At 37.7% G+C, this 26,247-nt stretch overlaps 1 protein-coding gene across 2 annotated transcripts in view; it reads left to right on the top strand.

The window, feature by feature from the left end:
- Positions 1-26,247, top strand: part of itga9 (integrin, alpha 9) — a 108,284-nt gene that overhangs the window by 7,830 nt on the left and 74,207 nt on the right. For both annotated transcript variants that reach the window (XM_065296196.2, XM_073812838.1), the window contains exons 3-10: positions 4,615-4,721; positions 12,158-12,281; positions 14,381-14,448; positions 19,423-19,552; positions 19,627-19,712; positions 19,797-19,859; positions 23,547-23,684; positions 23,809-23,914. In XM_065296196.2, the coding sequence (XP_065152268.1) occupies positions 4,615-4,721; positions 12,158-12,281; positions 14,381-14,448; positions 19,423-19,552; positions 19,627-19,712; positions 19,797-19,859; positions 23,547-23,684; positions 23,809-23,914 (822 nt within the window). The remainder of the gene's footprint in view (positions 1-4,614; positions 4,722-12,157; positions 12,282-14,380; positions 14,449-19,422; positions 19,553-19,626; positions 19,713-19,796; positions 19,860-23,546; positions 23,685-23,808; positions 23,915-26,247) is intronic.

Below are 26,247 nucleotides of genomic sequence, written 5' to 3'. Positions count from 1 at the left end.
GTGAGTAACTGATGATTGGACTTTCATTTGTGAGGAAACTGTTTAAAACTTGTTAAAGGTTTGTTACAAAGGTCTGTAGTCAATTTATAAAGAATGTTTTTTGGCTCAAATGGTATAACAGCACCATGACAAGACGTTTACTCATCCGCTTGGAGACTCTAAACTTTTTATTGGTTACAAAATGGCCATGCTCTTGACAACTGCATGCATTGCATATTGAGAGAAATTCTTTAGTTGCAGACTAATTTTCTTGTAAAATCGTATCTCATTTGCAAGGCTCATTTGCAAGTTCCTTACTGGTGAAGTGAAACGACCCAGTACTGTATGTTCCTCCGGTTTGAGCTAGTTGTTAAGGGATCATTCCCAGAAGGGATCATCTTCATTACTCCAATTGAGTAATTATGTTGTTTCCTTCTGAATAACACAGAGCCCATTGAAAGCCATAGTCCCAGAGAGTAATGATGATCTTTTTATAGTAAGCAATATTTTTAGTTTATTATCTGTTGAGGTTTTATTGCACTGAAGTGTTTAATGTTCTCTTCCTAAAATCTTTTTGGATGTGGGATATTTCTTGATACTGTATTTTATAGATAACTGACCATGCTAAAATATGTGATGACTAAGAATATGTCCTCCTTTACGAAAACAGACGTTCGTTGCATGCTTCACAATCAAGAACACGGCACTTAGAAACCATGTAGATGCAAAAACAAACACGTTTGTTGTGGAGATGGCCGGAGAAACGGTGTTTGGATGAGATGTTTATAATCTGAGGAACATTCTTCATCTTTTCATTTGAAGTGATGGCCAACGTTTTTCAGAGGGAATTCTTTGCGAGCCTTGACCCTGTGAAATATGTCTGCGTACAACGAGATGTGTGTTTTGGATGACGCTTCACTGGTAATTGGTGAAAATGTTTCGTCCTCATCCCAAGAAAATATCATCTTTTTTGTCAGTTTGTCTTTTTATCCTGCCTCTTGGTCTGCCGCTGCTTTGTGCACTTTGGTTGTTGCACAAATCTAGAATTCAAAGCTTTAGCGCTAAAAAGGTTACGTTTTGACTGCTAAATAATTGCATGGAGATCTGGTCAGTGCTCATCACAAGCACCAGTTAACCAAACGCAGTGTAAATATTGTTCTTTGTTGGCAAGCGCTATTTACACTAGCTCCGCCCACCAATGTCTGGTTGGACCGCCCATTCTCATGATTTGCGTGTAAATAGCACGCAGTGCGATAAGTTGTGCAATACATATACTAAATTCCAATTTTGCATGCTTATGATTCACTTAATCCGGCACATATTTTTGGTTCGTTTTATGTATTGGTTTCTCTTTTGTTTTTTTACCATTATCGCTTGGGTTTGGGGTAAGAACAAGTTTTTGTTACATAAAATGACATTCTACCCCAAACCCCAAGTCTAACCCCACACTCACCTAAAGGATTATTAGGAACACCTGTTCAATTTCTCATTAATGCAATTATCTAATCAACCAATCACATGGCAGTTGCTTTCATGCATTTAGGGGTGTGGTCCTGGTCAAGACAATCTCCTGAACTCCAAACTGAATGTCAGAATGGAAAAGAAAGGTGATTTAAGCAATTTTGAGTGTGGCATGGTTGTTTACAAAGAATGGTGTGAAAAGGGAAAAACATCCAGTATGCGGCAGTAACTGTGGGGGAAAATGCCTTGCTGATGCTAGAGGTCAGATGAGAATGGGCCGACTGATTCAAGCTGATAGAAGAGCAACTTTGACTGAAATAACCAATCGTTACAAAGGAGGTATGCAGCAAAGCATTTGTGAAGCCACAACACGCACAACCTTGAGGCGGATGGGCTACAACAGCAGAAGACCCCACCGGGTACCACTCATCTCCACTACAAATAGAAAAAAGAGGCTACAATTTGCACAAGCTCACCAAAATTGGACAGTTGAAGACTGGAAAAATGTTGCCTGGTCTGATGAGTTTCGATTTCTGTTGAGACATTTAGATGTTAGAGTCAGAATTTGGCGTAAACAGAATGAGAACATGGATCCATCATGTTTTGTTACCACTGTGCAGGCTGGTGGTGGTGGTGTAATGGTGTGGGGGATGTTTTCTTGGCACACTTTAGGCCCCTTAGTGCCAATTGGGCATCGTTTAAATGCCACGGCCTACCTGAGCATTGTTTCTGACCATGTCCATCCCTTTATGACCACCATGTACCCATCCTCTGACGGCTACTTCCAGCAAGATAATGCACCATGTCACAAAGCTCATTTCATTTCAAATTGTTTTTTTAACATGACAATGAGTTCACTGTACTAAAATGGCCTCCACAGTCACCGAATCTCAACCCAGAAGAGCATCTTTGGGATGTGGCGGAACGGGAGCTTCTTGCCCTGGATGTGCATCCCACAAATCTCCATCAACTGCAAGATGCTATCCTATCAATATGGGCCAACATTTCTAAAGAATGCTTTCAGCACCTTGTTGAATCAATGGCAAGTAGAATTAAGGCAGTTCTGAAGGTGAAAGAGGGTCAAACACAGTATTAGTATGGTGTTCCTAATAATCCTTTAGGTGAGTGTATATATTAAGTGACATCCTAAAGCAAATCCCAAATCTAACCCCAAACCCAAGCGACAATGGTTTTGGACTGGCGCATCATATGCATGCAAAATTGGAATTTGGCATATGTGTTACATGACATACGCACTTCATAAGTTTGGTTATGTTGGAGCACTTAAGTTTAAAAAAGACGCACTGTTATCAACGGATTCAGTGTCACGGGTAGTAGAGCAGATGGCTCGCAAAACTGGCTTTTGACGCGATGATGTCTGGTTCAAATTCTCCTTTGGCCGGCCACGCTCTTGTTCCTTTTCCTATTACATATCACATCGAAAAGGCATTTCTTTTTAATAAAAATAAAGGAAATGTTTGGAAAGTAGAACGTAAGTGCCTAACAAGTGCCTAACAAGGGTTTATTAGGAATAAAAGTATCTATTGGGTAGGAATAGGGATCTGTGTAGGGAGGGTTTTTGTAATGAATTGATTCATGCAGTCATCCTAAAAAGTATTTAGTTTAATATGGCATTTTATATTCTGAGTCTATGAGTCTCAGCGCTGATACTGATGGAAAAGGAAGAAAAAGAAATCTGTGCCAAACAAAACAGCCACTGTGTCTCTCTCTCTTTCTATCTATCTATCTCTCCCTCTCTCTCTCTTCTATTTAAAATTACTGTCTCTCACTTCAGAGTGAAAAACGCTGTAGCTCATAAATAAACATTTAACATGACCCTTCTGCTTTAATAAACTCCCCGCTGGGATATAGCATGCCTTGACCACGTCTTTTAGGAAGATTTATGGCAAATGTCTGAGAACCAGACAGATGATTATTTCAGCAATGTGTAGCCTATACGCAAAGACATTGCACCGAGCATCAGTAGCTATTTGCATCGGTCATTGATAAACCTGTGTCAGTGTAACGTTACAGTCGCGATGTACGACCCAACATTAAATTCAGTACAATGTTATTACAATGCTAAAAAAACTTGTGACTGTTTATTTAGCGCTATATGCTAATTAATACTATATGCTAGCGTTTAGGCTGAAGTTCTACTATTGACGTTACAGTTACGTTTCGCAGGTCTCTACTGAAAAAAAACCCACAAACTTATCTCTCAGAAACGTCCATTATTAATCTCCAAACAATTGATTATTCCTCAAATTCCATATCTTCATCTAATACAGGCTCAAACATCAAGTCTGTTTACACACACAAAGAGCTACTAAACTGAGCTGCTCTGAGAAACAGCCAATCAGAGCAGAGCTAAACATTATTATTCATGACCCTTTCAAATAATAGACTATTTCATTCTAGTGTTATAAATGGACATGTAAAACGTTCTCTGGATAATTTTTGCACTTAATAAAGCCTCATAACTTCTATGTAGATATCAGAGAACAATTTAACAGATAATTTCAATGCATTCTGTGGCACCTTTAATATCCAACAACATGGAGTATGTCTTATCAACAACTCATGTAACATGACTAGCCTACATGTCAGACAAGTCAAATAGATAAATAATACCGGTATGTTTTTTTGCTGAGTTTGCAGAGAATTCTGCATTAGTATTTTACATGCTTTTCATAGTATTCACCTCAAGTGTTACTAAAGTTCATGTGGGGTTTTGAGATTGATTCTGATTTAGTCAATAGAGATGCTTGCTTAAATCTCTTTTAACTGTATTAGATCATTCACACAGATTGTTGATATTTTCAGCCTGTCTGTCTGATTGAATATGTAAGCGTCATGTCCTCTTACATTACCCAAAAATAAAGAGTCTAGACTTGATTTTCCCAATAGTGCAGTTAACCACTAGTAGGCCTATGGTGGTCGCATAATTTTTGGTGTTATCATTAACTACTCAAGAGTTTCGCATATCAAAGAGTTTTGTGTTGTACTCGTTTTGTTTTTTCTGTAAATGACGCACACTATTCTCCGTATTCTGACTCATCTCAAACATTAACTATCTGAAACTGCTGTTTGATCTCAGTCGGAGAACATTACAGTACTTTACCGTATATCAGATGTTTGTCTATCTGCTAACGTTCTGACTCTTTTCCATAGGAAATAAACAGAGAGAGTCTTGTGGGAAGACATGTCAAGGTGACAGGAGCGATGAGTGGATGGGGGTCAGTTTAGCACGACAGGACAAACCCGACGGCAAGATTCTGGTAGGTTAACATTAAAAACAACATACAGGTATTCTGATTGGATAAGCCACTTTCTGATATGTTGTTCAATGCAGAGAAAACGTACACATTATGTACAGACATATTCTATATTCATTCACATTTGCATTGGTGAACGGCCTACAGTAATTAATATGGATGGACCGATACGAAATGTATGTGCTGACACCGATATTCGATTTCTTAAAATAACATCAGTTGATACCGATAGATACCGATAGTTTTGCCTTTTGCTCCTTGTTTAAAATGATGATGTCATTAAATCCTTAAAGTGCAGAATGTTAAAACTGCAATTGTGTTCCAATTCAAAACAATCACACATTATGAGTTCTGATTTTGTGCCCCTTTTGATCATCGACTGTTTTTAAAACATTTGCGGGGGAAAAAATCCTATATGCCATTACAGATTATAGGCCGATATCGGTTCATTCCTAGTTATTATCGTAAATAAATGTAACTTTATTGAACAATGGTGTCTTGTTAAACGGACACCCCACTTTTTTTTAAAATATATTCATTTTCCAGCTCCCCTAGAGTTAAACATTTGATTTTTACAGTTTTGGAATCCATTCAGCTGAGCGATACCACTTTTAGCATAGCTTAGCATAATCCATTAATTCGGATTGGACCATTAGCTTCGCGCAAAAAATAACCAAAGAGTTTGGATATTTTTCCTATTTAAAACTTGACTCTTCTGTAGTTACAATGATTTTACGCAGTGCCCGAAAATAGTCCCCCGTCATTGAAAGTTACTAAGGGGACTATTTTCGGCTTTTGCATAATATCACTGCGCCTCCTGCAGCCATGTTACGGCAGCAAAGTCCTTAACTGTTACGCCAGTATGAGAGTACAGTTCCTAGCCATATCCAAAACTAACCAACTGCAGACGCGCAGAACCATACGTCATGACAGTCTGAGACTAACAGCCCCAGCCTGACAGTCTGAGGCCGGAAGTGGGCCTTATAAGGCATTCCGCTACGTCTGTGTCGTTGTAAATAATACGGTGATATGATTATGCAGGCATGCGGGTTTTCTGTCTTTTATGCTCCGTACGGACGCTAACTTTGTCAGAAAACCATACCCAGGGGCGCTGCTAAGTATTTTGGGCCCCATGAAAAGAATCTTGACAGGGCCCCCAACACAGCTGAGACTTTTTTCATATTAATTTACATAAAATCATGCGCTTTTATGGTATTTTGACTTTCATTCTCATATATTTCAGTCACTCAGACAATTGAACTCCTTCCCATGTTCACACACGTAATTTGTCCTCTGTAATACTGCACTACTTCAGTACTGTATAATGTATATACTGTGCATAGCTGTACATGTGTCATATAGTGTATTCACATATATCTATATTTGTATGTATGTACTGTACATATTTGACTTTCAGTTGCTGCTTGTGGTTCATTTGACTCTGTTTGGAACAAGGCATGATTTTGACAAAGTGCGTTTGACTGCATTCACTGCAAAAAAAAATTATAATATTTTCTTGATGAGCAAAATGACCTAAGAAAATAATACTAGTTTTTAGACAAAAAAAATATACAATTTAAGTGAATTTGTGCTTAAAACAAGCAAAAATATCTGTTTTTGTTGTTTCAGCAGCGAAAATAGTTCAAAGATCACAGCAGAACCATAACGTGTCAGTCTCACTGCAACACTCAATCGTGTCTTAATGTTAAGGGGTGGCGCTATGATAGCAAACAACCAAACATTTCAACGCTCATTGACAAACCAATCAAATACATTTAAAATATTTATTTTATTAAATCAGACCAATTAAATCAGGCTTCCGTCAAGTTAATATTCTGCCGGCGCTATAAGTGAAGTCAAGCTGTTTGTGTTGCCTGGATACAATTTGGGTGGACTGAACCATTTTATGATAATCGAGAGGGGGAGAGAGGCCCACGGACGTTTGTGTTTTCTAAACAAACACATTTTGTTTGACACCAGGAAACAGCAAATAGAATAATTTAAAGTTAAGAATTTTTACTATCCAATAATTTTTTTAGCACCACAATTTTATTGGGGGCTTCTCTGGGCCCCCTCTTAGTCATGGGCCCCGAGAATCGTCATTGTTTACCCCCCTTTTACAGCGCCCCTGACCATACCCATTATATCAAGACTGATCAAGACCCACGTCGATAAAAAAAGCAGGGCTTGCACAGAGCGATTCACTCGACATCAAAGTACCGTGAGATCAGAGTGCGTGTTGTGCTTGTTTTAAGAAATGTATTAAAATTTTAATTTAAAAAGATATATTTGCGATATTTGAGATGCAACTGTATATTATTTATAAATATATAGGGCGATTTCAGAATGACTGAGGCACTTTTTGCCATTTGAGATGAATTATATTTTATTTATACACACACGTATGTACGTAAGTTATGTGTGTTTATGTATTTGTGTAAAATAATGTTAAATGTAAGAATTGTTATTTGCTACAGACAATTGTTAATAGTTTTTTTTTTTTTTATGTTAAATGTATAGTTTATTATCCATTTTTTATGTGTCATAAACGAATAAAAATAAATTTAACACAAATCTTAAAAAATAAAGCTTGAGCATTTGATTTGAATGAAAAAGCATTTTAAATAGATTTTAACGTTTAATAATTCTCCGTCCACCTCCGGTCTGAGATTACAACTCCGCCACTTCCGGCCTCAGACTGTCAGGCTGGGGCTGTCAGTCTCAGACTGTCATGACGTATGGTTCTGCGCTTCTGCAGTTGGTCCTATCTGCCTAGAAAATCGCAACTTAAAATTTTCCGTCGGTCTTAGAACACGATGTCTCCACAAAAGAGTTTTAAATAGGAAATGTATCGAAACTCTTTGGTTATTTTTTTGCGCAATGCTAATGGTCTAATCAGATTCAATAGATTTTGCTAAGCTATACTAAAAGTGGTACCGCCAGATCGGTTGAATGGATTCCAAAACAGTAAAAATCGAATGTTTAACTCTAGGGGAGATGGAAAATGAATATATTTTCAAAAAAATACACATTGTTATGATATTTAACACATTTTGTGTTATTTTAACACATTATGTGTTGATTTTGTGTTCAAATAAATAAAAGAAACAACACAAGATGTGTTAAAACAACACATTAAACGTGTTGTCCTTAACTAGACACAAAATGTGTTGTTTTAACACAATCTTACACCTAATAATACAGACTATACTCCGGGCTTCAATGCTTTCTTATTTCTTTCTTACTAGTAGGTAGGAAACATTTGTTTAGTAAATGCTGACTGCACAGGAAACATGTTCAAAATGTTTATGTTAGCAAGTAGATGAAAGACTCAGATGTTAAGCAGGTAGTTATTGCTGACAGTGACATTATCCAGATGTTTGTGTAATGAATCACATTGTGGCAGCATTGAGTGACGTCTGGTTTAAAACAAACATACTGTATGTAGCACTAAACAATTTAACTATTCTTTATTTCAACCCTTAATCATCTTCGTTCCACAGTTTTTGTGTCTCTACGGAAATTATAATCCAACCAGCAGCTGTTTAATACAAACCACATCTAGTTGTAAAACATAAGGAGAAACTGCACCCATCATTGTTACAAATATCTTTCACGACGCCCGCATTGTTAAACCCCAGCTGCCTGTCACATCAGGAGAACACAAGGCCGTTCCTGTCAGAGCTCACCATGAGCGTTTGAACTAAGTTTATTCATGATGACAAACCAGATCTCAAAAGTTAAAAGGGCTTCAACTGGACAAACAAAACATTAGCGCCAATCACAGATGTAGGCTTTCTCTCCTCGGCTTAAAAGATGGGGATGGTGGGGTTTGTTTTTGCTCGTGGTGGTCCGTCTCAAGGACCGATTTCTTGTTTTGGCTTAACTGCAGCCTCCTGTTGCGTATAATAAGACCCTGAATCTCCTCCTCAGTATCCGGGGTCTTATACTGACCTTTCTCTATCAGGGATCAGGTTCAGGGTGGTCGGGTGCAGGCAAGGACACTTGCAGCATTCTCTGATGTTTAGAGACAAATACACTGAAGTATAATGATTAAAGGGAGATGATGAAGTGATGCCTATGATTATATACAGCAGATGATGGTATTTGTATGCATTATAATACTGTATCATTTTAGGCAGTAATAAAGGTTGAATTAGTAGCTGAAGTTATCAGTCATGATTGTGCGCTACAGTGATCTTCCTACTATTTAACCATGATACAGTAAAATCACTGTAATAATACCTGACCTTTAGTGTGTTTTTGTTTTCCTTAAATTGTAGCAACATGTCTCCTTTAATTTTTTGCCTTTAATTCTACCACAAACTCGATTCAATGTATGTTTTAGAAATGGTTAATCATACTATATGAGTTTTACAATAAAACCTCTTTAAATTTTATGCATTTGGCAGAAGTATTCCTTGGGTTTGAACCCACAACCCTTTGCATTGCTAAGCCCGACAGGTTGGGTTTGTCCCTTTTTGACCTAGCATTTTTAAAGTGCAGCCTATTCTTTATAGGTGTATGTATAGATTTATAAAGCTCATATACAGTATGTACATTACCTCTCATGTGCCTCACCGCATCCAATGTGTTCATCTGCAGAGTGTAAAGCACGTTAAAGGTCTGTTGGACAGATGTGTTGCACTTCTCTCAGCCAATCAGATCTCAGCTTGTACAGGAATGATTAGACCTCTCTGGTGACTTTGATACTCTCAGGAAAATTGAAGCATATGAAACGTGTTCCTTATTTAGGGAATCGCTTTGTATTTCATAACCTCTGTCCTTTGTGTTTCTTGATGCTGAGTGCCAGAAAACAGGGTGGAGAATCATTTGACAATATTTATTTAGCTTTTATAAGAAAGGCTTAAGCCTGAGGTTTTATCGACGCTCGGCTGAGATACAGTAGTCGCTTTGGTAGTAGAAACTTTGCCAATACAGCAGAATACAGTGATTTATTTTCTGACAGTGAAAAACAGATGTGTTTCTCAATACTGTACAGTAAACTATTGGCAGATCATCTGAGTCTTTGTTTGTCGCAGTAACGTCTGCAACTGCAACAGTTTTAAAGACTGTTACACTGCAAAAAATTATTTTCAAGAAAAAAGATTCTTAGTATTTTTGTCTTGTTTTCAATCAAAATATCAAAAAATTCTTAAATTAAAATTCATTTTCTTGATGAGCAAAACGACCCAAGAAAATAAGTCTAGTTTTTATACCAAAAATATCAAATGTAAGTGATTTTGTGCATAAAACAAACAAAAAAATCTGCTAATGGGGCTATCTGGAAGTTAGTAGATACTAGTTCCCTTCGTAAAAAAGCCCATTAATTGTCCCATAGACTTTTTAGTTATCGCAAAAAATTGATCTTCACACATAAACACAACTTTTATGACTTTTGAAGTCAAAATTCAGCTATTTATATTTTGTTGGACTTTATTCGTCCCGCATATTCTTTGAATGAAGAGGTGAGACAACATAATAAAGTTAAAGGTGCAGTGTGTAAATTTTTGCAGCATCTAGTGGTGAGGTTGCGCATTGCAACCAACGGCTCAGTCCAATGCTCAACCCTGGCTTTTGAAACGCATAGAGGAGCTACGTTAGCCGCCACCGGACAATAGGGTTGTTGCGGTGACAGAATTTTCCCACCGGTTAATCAGCGCGTGACAAACCCGGTTTTACCGGTTTCACCGGGTGGGAGGGGCTTATAAATGCACAGAAGTTCGCATTTTACTTTCACTTTTGAATTAGATGCAACTGTTGTTTAAATCCAGCGCTTGCATACGCTGCGTTAAATCGCGTATGAATTTGCGTGCAAATGCGAGTGCAACAGCTGGTTTAAGTGCTTGAGTCAATGTGCGCAGGTACTTCTGACAGAAACCCGCCAGTCCCAAGCAGAGCAACCGGCTATTCCTCCATAAAGCGCTGCTTGAATGATGGGTTTATTATTATTCTTAATGAAAAACACAACAACAAAACGATCTCGCCTATATTAAACATCATATATGTATCTTATAACAAAAACGAGTGAGCACGCGGCTTCTGCCATCGTCTGCTCAGCGCAGTCTGACAGGAATAAATGAAATCTGACACCCGCAGCCGCTGCTCTGTGATGACGCGAGCCTCGCAAACTCTGACTGAAATAAATGAAATCTGACACCTGCTGCTCTGTGACGTGATGCGCGTCCAGCTTGGCTGAATTCAGGGAGCAGACACATTCAGTTGTAAGTGTTTGCTCTCTCTAACGAAACTAAATGATTTAATTACAAGAAAATATCAAAACGACGGTGAAAGACGGTGTCGCGGTGGGCAAGTGATCTAACCGGTGAGAGGCTGAAGCACCGGTAATCACCGTTTCACCGACTATCGCAACAAGCCTACCAGACAAACATGTCATCGTAAGTTTGTCCGTTAAGGGCTTCTGTAGAAACATGGAGGCACAAAATGGCGACTTCCATGTAAGGGGACGCTCGGTGTATGTAGATAAAAACATCTCATTCTAAGGTAATAAAAACATAGCGGTGCATTATGAAAGGTCTTTATACACCCCTGATCATATAGTTTTGTATAATATTTTTCATTTATGTCAAGAGATCCTTCTAAAAATTACACACTGCACCTTTAATCTTTTAATGAATCTCAAATGAAGTATAACAGAGCTCTGGGTCACAGCTTTCCCTGTCACTACACAAAATCAGTGCGAGTTTGTCGACAGTCAAGCTGCAACTCTCACCTATCCCTCGACCCAAAATATTTATGAGTTGAGTTGGGGTGGGTCTCCTCAGACGTCATACTTTCACTTCTGCTTTTGAAAAGTCCTTTTTGCACAAATACCTATCATAGGCTGGTGCAAGTCATGTCTGCATCCTGTTTTTTCTCACCTTTTCTGGCTGTGCTGGCTTTTTGTAAATCAACAAACTTAACACACACACACAGAATATAGTCTCATCTGCAAACATGAAACGTTAAAACGTAAAAACAAGTTACACAATTGGCGTGACATGCACTCATGAAAAAGGTACATAAGTTGTCACTGGGACAGTATCTTTTAAAAAGGTCCTTATATGTACCATACAGATATGCATCTTTGACGTACCAATATGCACCTTTTAGTTACAAATGTGTACTATTTGAAAAGGTACTGGCCCGCCCCATTGACAACTTTTGTAGGCTACCTTCTTGTACCATTTTTCTAAGAATGCGGACTACAGAGAAAAAGTCTGATCCGGTGGATAGATGGCTTATTGGAAACGGATGGGGTCTGAACCAATGCCATTGTCTGTAAAAGTGAAAGTAAAAAAAAAATTGAGGAAAACACATCTGTCCTCTCCCAGCCCATCTCTGCATTTCTCTCTGCGATCTCTTTGTGTCATACAGTTGTATGTAAATAAGCCACACGTCTCTTTGCTCTAATCCTCTTCTTCTGTGTCTGTCTGCAGGCCTGCGCTCATCGCTGGAAGAATGTGTATTATGAATCTGAGTATATTCTCCCTCACGGTTACTGCTCCATCATCCCACCAACCCTGCAGGGCAAAGCACAGGCCCTTATACCGTGTTACGAAGGTACGATTTACTACATTTACATATATGCATTTGGCAGACGCTTTTATCATTTAAGTGTGGCATATTCAGCCCTACTGTGAGAAGTGTTTGAATCATCTGATAATGATCATTGTCCAAGCCCTGAACCTCACAATAGAGCTGGAAATATTTACACCGTCACAATTGTATCAGAATTCACAATTATGGTTACAATGTATAAACATCCTTCAAAACGTCAGACTGATGTGACCTGGAGTCAAAAGACATCCGAGTTTTGACAGAGAGGAATGTGAACCATCATGGCAAGCTGCAAGATTGAACAACATGAAATACGAAGTGAAGACTTTGTTTATCTGAAGAGAAATTTTAATAACGCAAAGAGATTATATTTTTAAACCCTTATTATCTTCTACATATCACTCTTAAGTAATTTCGTTCATTCTGGGTTCATTTCAACCCAGCGTTGAGTCTAAAATGGACGAACCCAAAAGTTGCATTAAATTAACCATGTTTATCAGGGTTCCCACCACGGGTCCTTGAAATTCTTGAAAGTTTGTGAATCTGAGGGAAATAATTCAAGGCCCTGGGAAGTTGTTGAAAATATACATACATAGATACAGGTCATTGAAAGTGCTTGAATCTATTTTATGCAAGAAGTATTCTGGAAAAAAAATCCATATTATTCCCTGTGTAGTGTAGGATAATATCATAAAAATTCTAGACTTTTTAAGAACACGTGCTAAATTGTTGGCTTTAAATGCTTATATCTTCTGTATGCGAATGTTGATTCATACCAAAATGCTTTTTTACATAGTTGTGTTTGACATATGAAAAATTCTCAGGTTACGTATGTAACTGTTGTTCCCTGAGAAGGGAATGAGACGCTGCGTCTCCCTTGCAATACTTCCTTCGTCACTGTAACGCCGTCTTTGGCAATATTTCAGACAGCGAAATACTTCCTGACTCCCGCGTCACCCTGTTGAATTTGATATACACATTCAGACGCACTTACCCCTGGAGGCATCCCCAAAGTGTCACCGCAGTGACGCAGCAGGAGTTCCCTCAAAAGGCAACTGAAACAATGTATCTTAAAAGATAACTCGATGGAAACGGTAAATGGACTGCATTTATATAGCGCTTTTAACAGACCTATGGCCATCCAAAAAGTTTTACATGTTGCCTCACATTCACCCTTTCCTTCACTGAACCCTTGTTTATATTTTTTGAAACCCTTGTTTATATTATATCCAACAATGGGTTAAAAAGACCACTATAGGTTAAATTACAACCCAATGGGTTAGATTCATCCCTTTTTGACTCAACGCAGGGTTGAAAATAACCCATCATTGTTAAATTGTATCAGCAGATTTGTGTCAAGCTCTGGGTTTGGGACAGACAATAATTTTGACTCCTTTGCCCTGTAGACGTCCATCATAAATAAAAAAGAAGAGTCGAGTCTGTGGTTATTTGTGGTATTTGATGCATACCACAGATGCTGTACTTGTGTAAACGCAAAGCATTGCTTCTGCAACTATATTGCAAACAGCTGTCAATACTATATCTTCAATGTGTTCAGTGTTTATCACTTCACCCATCACATACTAAACTCTCGGTAGAAGTTATTGTAGTATAATAAGTATTATTGCGCAGATCCCAGCAGCTTTTCTATAAAGTTTTGAGTTCGAGTGTGAAAAGTGTGGAGGGAAGCTGTGAGAATTCATTTCATGAACCGAATTTCTTTCCCCTTCAGCTTCCGAGCAGTCGCGTATCTCCTTTTGTTTGTTTTCTCGGCTCCGATCAGTTTAAGTCAGACCCGGCTGCATCGGGGGTCTTCTGTGTCTGCATCGCATTCTGCGGGGATCCAAGCCCAATATTTTCTGTAACCGGAGAGCACAGCAGTTCCCCCTTAAACCCTCCTGTGTGTGAGATTTTGTTGAATGTGGTGCTGACTCCCGGCCCCTCGGATTCCTCTTGGATGGAGTTGGGACTTTGACTAACTCCATATGGAATGTCGGAAGAACTCCAGTAAACGCTGGCCCGAGCTCATAGCGAAATCATTTGTGGTCTGTTGTTTTTTCTCCTTCCTTTCACTCTCTCTCTCCCCCTCCTCACTCTTACAGACCATAAGAAGACCTATGGGGAAGAACATGGCTCGTGCCAAGCCGGAATCGCAGGCGTTTTCACTGAGGTCAGTAGAAGTGCGAGCTTGTTATAGTATGCGTTCTCATGCGTGCTGTGCTTTCATCACATTTGTATTAATCTGATTAATCCATACAGGGATATGTTCTTAAAGGAATAATTCACCTTAAAGGATTACTCCATTTTCTTAAAAAAAGTACAGATAATTTACTCACCACCATGTCATCTAAAATGTTGATGTCTTTCTTTGTTCAGTCGAGAAAAAAATTATGTTTTTTGAGGAAAACATTCCAGGATTTTTCTTATTTTAATGGACTTTAATGGACCCCAATATTTAACAGTTTTAATGCAGTTTAAAATTGCAGTTTTAAATGACTCTTAACAATCTCAAACAAGGCATAAGGGTCTTATCTAGCGAAACGATTGTCATTTTTGGCAAGAAAAAAAAAGCACTTTTAAACCACAACTTCTCGTCTTCCTCCAGTCGTGTGACGTGCCAGTGCGACCTTACGTAATACGTCATCACATCAAGAGGTCACGGATGATGTATGCGAAACTACGCCCCAGTGTTTACAAGTGTGGGGAAAGAGGACCGTTCCGGCGTTGTTGTATGTCGAATGATACTAATTAATGTCTTTGTGTCAGTATATTGTTTAAAATGGTCCGCAAATGTGCGTTTTATATATGTAACACGTGACCTTTCCACGTCATCATTATGCAATAACGTGAGGTCGCGTCACACGACCGGAGGAAGACGAGAAGCTGTGGTTTAAAAGTGCATATTTTTTTGTCTTGACAAAAATGACAATTGTTTCGCTAGATAAGACCCTTATGCCTCGTTTGCGATCGTTTAGAGTCCTTTGAAACTGCAATACTGCAAAACTGCATTAAAACTGTTAAGTGTTGGGCTCCATTAAAGTCCATTAAAATGAGAAAAATCGTGAAATGTTTTCCTCAAAAAACATAATTTCTTCTCAAATGAACAAAGAAAGACATCAACATTTTGGATGACGTGGTGGTGAGTAAACTATCTTGATTTTTTTTTTTTAAGAAAATGGACTAATCCTTTAAAATAGAAGTTCACCTTCTTTTCATTCCAAACACACTTTCTGGTTAAACTAAAGATTTTATTACAGATCCATCATTTGTATTCATGGCCTACATTTGCACAGTAATTTGTCCACTTGCACTTTGACCATCTCAGCGTTTCGTCTGTAGTTTAGCCAACCGCTGCGTTTATGTGCATGCCAGACTTTGGCCAAAAATGTTTGGAGCAGATACAAGAACACAGATGCGCAGATGTGATGCCCAATAATAAATTCATCAATATCCATGGCTTAAAGTCTGACTCTTTCTACTTTCTTAGAAGGTACCAGGATTCGTAGGCTGTAGACATCAATGCAGGTTGTAGAAAATGCCACTAAAGCTGATCTCAAATCAGTGTTTGAAGTTTTCAGAAGGGCATCTGGAGGGCTTAACCCATAAGAGAATGGAATTTCTTGCATCTCCTTCATGGTGAAGCATCTGCTATCTGGATGCTTTGTAGTTTGACTTGTAATGGCATCTTATCATTTGGCAGAACATCTTGAGTGACCATCAAGACCTTTAGTATCTAAAACAGATGTCTTAAAACTGATTGAACACTGACAGCTCGGCTTGAGGTGCCGTTTTACGTGTTTGGCAGAATTAAGTCAAAAAGCATTTGTGTCGTTTTCGGCAGTCTGGCTGAAGTGGAAAACAGCAGAGAGTAATGTCCATTTGTGGCTTGATCAAACTTAAACAACCACTTAAGAACCCTGTTGTCTCTGTCAGGACATATTTTCATGTGTTAAGGCTTATTTTTGCATTATCACAGATGATCGGTGTTGGAAAAAGCTTTAATCCAGCAATAATTCATAGTTGCAGCTGAGGAATTTTTGTAATATAACACTCAAAAGTAAAGGTAAAATAGTTGTCACTATGACCACTACAGCGGCTAAAATAAGTATTGAACACGTTACCATTTTTCTCAGTTAACATATTTCTAAAGGTGCTGTTGACATAAAACTTTCAATAGATGTTGGTAACAGCCAGAGCTTAACATTTACTTTTGTGCTCACGAGCCAAAGTGGCTAGTTGTTTTCCAAAGTTACTAGCCACTCAGCATTTTCACTGGCCACAATTTAGATTAGATTTAAAACCCTTTTAAATGCAGATTGACCACCCAAATTAAGACGGAAGATGTTTTATAAGATGGAAGCCTATATACCGGGTATATCAGTATAGATCATATAATATATTTAGGTGCATGAAAAACATGCTAGTAAGTAGTGATGCACCGATGTATCGGCCACCGATATTTATCGGCCGATTTTTGATGAATTTGAAACCATCGGCATATCGGCAATAGCACGAGAAAGGCTGATACCGATTGTTTATTAATTAACTGCATAAAGAAATCCATTATATGTAAAAAAAAAAAGAGTTAATGTTGTTAATAAAATAAATGCTGAATAGCCAAAAGCACCTTTGAAGGTGTCATGCTGTCTTCTTATATTTGTTTTAGCTTAATTTGTGCCTCTCTTATTACTTTGGTCAGTTGAATGTTAAATAGATCAAATCCATTTTCAGTAAAAATAATTTGATGCAGAAATATACTAGCTAATAGACCAACTGTATAGTATTGTTTACAAGTGTTTAATATCGATATCGGCCAGAAGTTGTCTGTTTAAATCGGTATCGGCCCAAAAAAATCCTATCGGTGCATCCCTACAAGTAAGGCATTATTAGATTAACTAATAAATATATTTATTAAAAGTGTTGCAGGGGTGTAGAAGATTAACTGAAATGATAAGCACAAAAGCTCTACACTTTATATATTTATTAACCATAAATAATAACTACTGTAAAGACATGTACATGAATTTTACTGTCAACTTGTTTATGCAGATTCTATTTTATAAGCTTGATCTTCTGTTAAAAGTATGGATGGATAACGATTAATCGTGATTTTTATTTACATTATATATGTGTGTAAACTGTGTATAATAATTATGTATATATAAATAAAAATATGCATGTATAATTTTAAGCAAAACATATATTAATATATTAAGTATTTATATTTGTATATAATATAAATTATACATTAATATACAAATGTACATGTAAACATTTCTTAAATATATACATGCATGTGTGTGCATTTACTGTATCTATACAAAGTTATTATACACTGTAAAAAAATTCAGTAGAAATTGCAGCTGGGTTGCCGGTAATTTAAATTATGTTATTTACTGGCAACATTTTGTTCAAAGTTAAATGAACATTAAACACATCTTTACAGAGTAAAAATAAAAAGCAGCAAACATTCTGGGAAACAAAATCTGAAGCAAAAAACTGGAAAAGGTTGATGATGATTTCTGGTTCCCAGAATGCTTTGCATGAGGCTGTTATTGTATAGATTTATTCTGTAAAGATAAAGACTTGTTAATATTTAAAATTTATTTAACTTTGAACAAACTCTTGCCAGTAAATAACATACATTTAAATTAACGGTAAGTTACCGGCAACCCAGCTGCAATAACATTGTAATTTCTACGGAATTTTTTTACAGTGTACACAGATACTGTATGATGTAAACAACAAAAAAAATTCTGCTATAGATAAGTCGCGATAAATCGTTTTGCATCCCTAGTTAAAAGTGATTTAAGACTTCAAGGTGCTGTTTTACTGACAAATATGATGCACGAACCTCTCCGCTCCTGCCAAGACAGTGTGCACGCACTTTAAATCTCTTTAATCACTTCCATGCAATTGTTTTATCTTTCCTGAAGTGTGCGTGTTTGCACTCAGACTGGGTCTTGTGCATTCGCAAATCCATCAGGGCTCGAGCCATCTATGGTAAATTACCACTACTGTACAGTATGCTGCACTGGGTGCAGGGATTGCTCATGGGAGTTGTAGTTTCCCATTGTCGCGTTGCCAATTGTTTATAATTTCGCATAACTTGAGAACACTACAATAAATAATATATTCAACCTGCCAACGTGGCTTGTGGAATTGGCTGTCTTACCCGTATCTGGCAGGTTGGCAGGTGTTAATGTCCAGCCCTGGTAATAGCCAAAGAAATCAAACTATAGATGTGTATAAATTAAGTTATGTGTAATAATGTAAAATTACACGACTCTTTTGGCTTTCCATCCCTTTTTCTTTAGGGGTTTTATACTTTTGCCTGTGTTATTTTACATGGTTGCATATAATTTAATTTACGGACATCTATGGTTTGATTTCTTTTGCATGTGTGGATTGCATGGGTTGTTACCAAAATCTCATGCCACAGCACCTTTAGAAATATATTTTATTTACAAAAACATGTCGTTTTCAATACTAATTTTACCCACCGTATGTATACAACTGGAAGCAATATGTACTAATACGCACTCATTGAAAGGGTACCACCTCAGTGACAGCTTTTGTACTTTTTTTGAGAGTAGTCGGTCTAAAAGTTGTTTTGCTACACGCATAAAAGATTCCTTTAAATATAATTAAAGAGGCAGTATTTCTTCAAAAATTTTAAAGGTTATACAAATAAAGTATTTCTTTAATTGCTCTGATCATGTAAAGCAAATGTCATATCTAAACTGAAGTGCATGACTCTGCATACAACAAAATTAGGAGCACTGCTCCAGTTATTGTCAAAAAACAAACAAATATATATCAATAGAAAAAGTAATAAACATTAAAAGTTAAAAAAAATAAGCGATGTTGAGGATCTACTGTATTGAATCTGTTCATAGGATTGAGTTCTCCCCTCACTTAAGACTCCACTGAGTGATCAAAGCACATAATGACAGCTGAGATTTGACTTCACGCTCGAGTTACCAGCAGATAATGCGCCGTAGTTAGTGGCTTTTGGTTGACCAGAGCCTCACCAAAACCCTCTGTGCTTCTTCTATAATTGAATACGACTTTTTCCTGTGTGCAGAGGTTTGTTGAAATATTGGTTGCTTCATGAATGTTTGTTTTTTATGTTGAACTCTAGGAGTTGGTGGTCATGGGTGCACCAGGGTCTTACTATTGGACTGGAACCGTCAAAGTATTTAACATGACATCTAATATGCACTACAACCTAAATCAAGATGAATTGAGCCGCACGAGATACAGTTACCTCGGTAATACCTGCTTCGATGAAACAAAATTACACCAGCATTTGATGCCATATATTTCATAATGTCTGTTATTTTAGGTTATGCAGTGACTGCTGGACATTTTTCCTCACCGACTACGATAGACGTGGCGGCCGGCGCGCCTCAGGATAGTGGTGGTGGAAAAGTGCGTGGTCGTAACTTTCTTACCAGTTTTTCATGTTAAGAAGATTTAGGTTCTGTTGACACAATTTGACCCCGTTTTTTGTAGGTGTACATCTTCAGAATGGAAGGAACGTCTCTTGTAAAGACCTTCCAAGCCTCAGGGAAAATGGTGGGTGTTATGACATTTGTTAAAATATTTATTTGTATCACTTTAAAGGTTATGAAATCAATCTGGACCTTATTTATTTGCCTAATGCGTTCATGTTGACTCTGAATTAAGGATTGTTTTTTAAACTTTTACATCTTCTAGATGTGTGCTAGATTATTAGGGGGCGTGTACACTAAGGGGTTTATGACTGCGGCTGACGTATGTTTTTAATTGTTTGCAATGGAAGCGCTGCACTTTTTTAAAACGCCAGCAGCTGGCATGTTTTGTCTACGCTGAGCGCCAGCACTCTGCATTTTTCCACACTCAGCGCTGAGCACCCAGAGTTAAAAAAATGTCAGCTCATCAATGTCACTTTTCACTCGACCGTCCAATTACAGTGGAGGAGGGGCGGAGCAAATACCACAACAACCAACCGGTGTATCGTACAACAACTGATAAACAGAACAGAAGTATCATAGCAACCATAGCGCCCAGCTGAAAAACGCTGGTAAGCGCCCACAGTTGGCATCCACCTGCCATTTTCAGCTGTGTTTAAACGCTTTGGTGTACACGCCCCCTTGGTGTACAGTACTGTAGTTGACTTTAACTCTTTCCGCGCCAGTGTTTTTTTTTTTGTTGCCAGCCAGCGGCAGCATTTTTCATGATTTTCACAAAAGTTTAATGCATTCCAGAAAATGCTCCTTTTTAAATATATAAACATACAATATATGAAAAAAACAGACCCTCTGCTTTCAAACAAAAAAATCAGTTTCATCCTACCTTCGTGTGTTCTGTTTTTATCACCTCTCAAATATGTGTAGGTTTCATCAAAAACACCAAATTGCAGAGCAGAGCGATCTTTAAAACATACACGGACATACAGCTGTTTGCCCTAGGGCAATACCTCCGGTTTTTATAAGTTGCGGAATAGCGGTATTGCAGATTGACGAGATAACTTGTCAATGGCGGGGAAAGAGTTAATGTCTTCAAGAAAATGTTCTTCTTTAAATATGTAAACATACACTACATCAAATGAAAGAAAAAAAGTTTCATCCTACAATCATTAGTTCTCTTTTTATCACCTCTCAAATATGGGTAGGATTCTTCAAAAACAACAAATTTTAAGCAAAAAGCTGAGATAATTTCATTTTTGTGAAGGACTTCTGATAGAGATCACATTCAGAGCGATCCTCAAAACATACACGGACATACAGCTGCTTCCCCGGGGGTGAAACTTCCAGGTTTTATAAGTTGCCAAAGAGTGCCAACTGGTGGATAATAGCGGTATTAGGGATTGCCGGAAATACTCGTCATTGACAGGGAAGCATTTTCTCTTAATTGACGAATTAACTTGTCAATGGCGAGGAAAGAGTTAATGGGCCATTTATAAGACAACTTTTCAACAGTAAACAAGAAAGTTTTTTTTTGCGGATCCTGTAAACCTTTGAAAACACGTGCAAAGTGCACATTTTTGAAAAACAATGCCCTTGTCGTCTTCATGTAGACTATGTAAACGTGAATGTGTGATAACAGTGACGTCATGCACATGTGTTAATTCAGTCTATTGGCGAGTATTGCGTGAGTATAACCAAAACAACAATGGCAATCAAAACTTACAGGACTGTGTTTGTTCAGCTAAGGACACAGATGTTGTTAACGCTTCCCTAAGATATAAATATTTGCGTTTCATAGTCCATGGTCACTTTAAGGAAAAAACGTACCTTATCTAAACAAAACAGTTCATTATTCAGTTCCTCCAGAAAAAAGTGATTATGCGTTCGCACGATTCAATGTATAATCAGCCAAAGTCCGCATATTTATGCGGGGCGGCATTTTTCATACACGCCACACTTTTGCCGCATAAATGACAGATTTCTGGGTGAAAAATATGCAGGGCTTGCATTATTTCATAATCCCTGCATTTTCGAAGCAAAAAGTCACTTATATCTTAGCACAAAGTTGAAAAATGTTGCATTCACTTCACACAAGCGCAGCCATGTCCCCTGTTGCCATGGGAGCGTTATTAAGTGACGTAATTATGGGACGTGAACATTGTTGAAAAGCTGCAAACAGTTTTTGCAAGTTCCTGCAGTTTTTGCAAGTTCCAGCAATTTCATTGCATAAATATCCCACATATTCCATCGCATTTTTTAAGAAAACGTGCCACAAGATCTAGGATTTTTTTGCCCGCAACAATCACAAAAAACTGTGTTTTTCTGGAAGGACTGTTTAATATCTCTCAGAATGTGTTTGTGCGCAGGCATGTACTGTCTCTTTACCAAGAACCATCGCCATCTACTGGTCTGGCACATAATACAGCGTCTTCAGGGGCGTTGCACAAGATCTCGGACCCTATGCATAGGCAGTCCTGATGGGCCCCCATGCCCCACCCCCATAATATATTCCAGACTTTTCTTTGGGGCCCTGGTAATCAGTACTGGTTTTACCCCCAATCCGATGCCCCAGAGCGTCTTTAATCGTCTTTTTATGGTGCGTTTACACCAACCGCATTTCAGTCGTCAAAATCGCGTATACCGCGCCTAGTTTGCCGCTTTAACAATTTGAATGCATTCGCACGTGTAGAGCGAAGTAGACAAACCTCCGATTCTTGTGGGAGGGGCAAGTGCTATGCGGTTGTCTGTTTGCAAGATGACTGATGTTGATTTTGCATTTATCAAGAGAGTTACCAGTTTGTATTTGGTAACCTTACTATAGGGGGAAAATAAACAGCGCGGGTTGATAAACGTCATGTGACTCAAAAGTAAAGTGTGTATTACAACCGAGGGGCAACCTTCCGATCGCTCTAATGAAGCCAATACGGAAGTGACTTAAACTGCAATTCATCGACTGGCCGCTAGAGGCTGGCGTGGTTTCACCTCAGCTTCAGCCATGTCCCGCCTCTTTACCCATTTTCGGTTTTCCGCGAGTGATTCGCGGTGACGGGCGGCCAGATGGCGACGGCAGACAACGCCTACTTTAAGCTTCAAAAACTATCTTCACAAGCCAATGGGTGACGTCACGGACACTACGTCCATATTTTTTACCGTCTATGATTACAACTTACCAGGTTGCCCAATGTCCTCACTGACACTCTTCCAAGCGAGGTCCTTTTTATTCCTGTCTCCTCTATAGAAATAAGAACTTGTGTCATATAGCTCCAGGTGACTGCTTACAGACAATATCAAGCGTTGGTTGAATGACCCCGCGCAAAATTCCGCCAAAGTAAAAATGTTTCAACTCGTGAGCCGCAAAATGCACAAAAAGCACCATTCACGCATACCGCGCATAACACTAATTCGTTAGACGAGCGAATGAGGCGGAAACGCGCCAAACGCCTCTTCCGCTCTGCGGGACCTCCAGACACACGTCAACGCGTCTTCACATTGACTTAACATTGAAATCACTCGCGCTTCACGCCTCTAACGCGGTTGGTGTAAACGCAGCATTAGATCTGTGTAAGCGTGGATCTTTTTGACATTGTTGTCGTTTGTTTGTGATTTTTTATTACACGTAAAGGAGAAACTTTGCCGTTTATTAGCTGTCAAATTATTTTTTATTAACCTGCTAACAGCAAACTCCAGCTATAGTTATTAGGGCTGTGTTTTAAATACCATCTTCATTGTTTCTATGAGGAAATGTATATTATCTTATGGACACAGTAGAGTGTTGTGACCTGACCCATTTGCTCTCGGCTCGGCTTGGTTTCAGATGGGCTCTTACTTTGGCTCCTCATTGTGTGCAGTTGACCTGAACGCAGACGGACTGTCAGACCTGCTGGTGGGAGCACCCATGCACAGCGAGATCAGGGATGAAGGCCAAGTTTCTGTTTACCTCAGCAGGGGCAATGTAAGTTCAGCCTGCTTTGACATCTGTGTTATGAAAGTAGTAAGGCGAGAGGCTGTGAGTTACAGTGATTTTACCACAGGTAATGCAAAATGTAAAGCAGATGTGTTTGTTACTGTTTATTTAGGGAGTGATGGAGGAACTTGAGATTTTGAAGGGTGACAATGCTTACAATGGCCATTTTGGCGAATGCATCACTTCTCTTGGGGACATTGATGATGATGGATATCAAGGTCAGTTTCTGGAGTGTTTACACTTATTAATGATTAATAAGTATGATCAACGTGTTTCTGTATTTAGAGTAATATTGTGTGTTTAATGAAATTATCCTCTTAAGAGAACGTCTTCAACATTCAACACAGGGCATGGCAATAAAAATGAGAATAAATGTTGCATTGCTTTAAATTTAAATAAGCACTAATGTTTCGAATGACATTTTTACTGTAACTGGGGCAGACAGGCATTGTTCATCAGGTAACTGGAAAAGATATTTTGTCTTGAAGATCTCTCTTCTGTGGCTTTCCTGGCATCTCCATGATCCAACTGGAGGCTTTCCCTGGCCCGTAGTTTTACTCTCCAATGAGGTTCAATGCAGTTCCTGATTGTAATTCTGTTTTCCGCATGTTTCGTCTGCTTTTTTAAAAGTACGGAACGGAATTCTGTCAGCTTTGCCGTTATTTAATGCATTTGGAAAGAATCATCGGATAACTCTCAATTTACTACTTAAATCTTCCTGTCCTACTTAACGTGAGATTGAGATGTCCTACTTAACCCGAATGTCATGTACTGTATTATAGATCAGTGTCTGCTTTCTGTACATACACCTGATAAAGTTTGTTTAGAAAGGCATTGAGGACTATCTGATAAATGAAGACTAAAATGGGAAGCTTTGTGTTGGACTTTTAAAAAAAAACTTGTTTTAAAAGCATGCAGCAGGTATTTTTCCATACACCTAGAGTATTTATGTTGATTTTTTTAAATTTGCACAATTTTTATGAAAGTTAAGACTGAATGGACCTGAAAATGTCAAATGGTGTAACGCCAATTGCGCCAAAGAATGAGAAATATTAAATATTTTATCTGCGTTGATGTCATGTAAGCATGATCATAATTTTTTTTTTTTAAATATCACATGAAAATACATTTTATTAGTTATCACTAAATGTAAATTTTTATGTGTTTTGTAACATTTGTCCGGACATATGCTGAAAACAGCTCTGTTTTCTAAATAATCTTTGACAAATGATGTAAAAATGAATGTAAAAAAATCATATTACTCTAAACTAGATGATTATATTTTATTCCACATTTTTTTAATAAATATATTTTTATTTTTATTTAAAAAAATACTTGTTACACCAATTGACAGTCCGGTTACACCACATTGAAATATGTGCAGTTATGCCCCAAATATTCTTTCAAAATGAAATAAAACCAGACATTTTAGATTTGGTCTTTAAAAAGAGAATGTACACTGCAAAAAATTATCTTAAAAATTCTTAGTATTTTTGTCTTGTTTTTAGTAAAAATTCTTAAATTAAGAAGCCTTTTTTGATGAGCAAAACGACCCAAGAAAATAAGTCGAGTTTTTAGACCAAAAATATCAAATTTAAGTGGTTTTGTGCATAAAACAAGCAAAAAAAATCTGCCAATGGGGTAAGCTAATTTTTATTTTTATTTTTCTTGAATATAGTTTTTAAGAAAAATTTTCAAGATTTTTTTGCTTACCCCATTGGCAGATTTTTTTGCTTTGCTTGTTTTATGCACAAAATCACTTATATTTGATATATTTGGTCTAAAAACTAGACTTATTTTCTTGGGTCGTTTTGCTCATCAAGAAAAAGCATCTTATTATAAGAATTTTTAGATATTTTTACTAAAAACAAGACAAAAATACTAAGAAAATGTTTTTTTGAAAATAATTTTTTGCAGTGTGCAAGTAATCTGGAAATTTATTTTGAAATTTTAACCTTTTTACATTAAATGAACCATACGGACACATAATTAACGTTGTTATTGACCCATAAATCTTAAACCAAATGAAAGAAGGAAGTCTTGGCCAAATATGTTGTATTCATTATATTTTCATATCTTATCTCATTATGGAGTTAGGGTTAGGGTTAGACTATTTCAGTGTGAAAAGCAAATGACGACTTGCCCCAAAGTCATTAAGACAACTTGCCCCAAACTGACATGTGTGCTAATGTTTGCTAAATATCAGGGTTAGCTCAACATAGCACATAAGCTAAAGTATCAAAAGTCACTTCTATTCTGTGCAAAATAATAATTTTTAACATTCATACGAAACAAAGTTGTACTGCATAAAATATAAAGTGCACGTTTTTTACTTTTTAAGCCAAAAAAGAAAAGAAAATTGTGCTAACGTCAGATAAGAGCGATCTTGGCCACGTGTGAACACGAAGTTGACTAGAAAAGAAGTCGTCACAGAGATAGAGCCTCTTGTGTAGGAGTTATGAACAGTGTGACAACTTACCCCGCTATCCCCTAGTGAGTTTTAAACTTTTATTTAAAAATGTAGGAATTTTATTTTGGTTGGAAATGTACA

Source organism: Paramisgurnus dabryanus, chromosome 20 (assembly GCF_030506205.2).
Source record: "Paramisgurnus dabryanus chromosome 20, PD_genome_1.1, whole genome shotgun sequence".
NCBI lineage: Eukaryota > Metazoa > Chordata > Actinopteri > Cypriniformes > Cobitidae > Paramisgurnus > Paramisgurnus dabryanus.
Note: the sequence above shows the minus strand (reverse complement) of the source record. Positions and strands in the feature narration are given on the sequence as shown.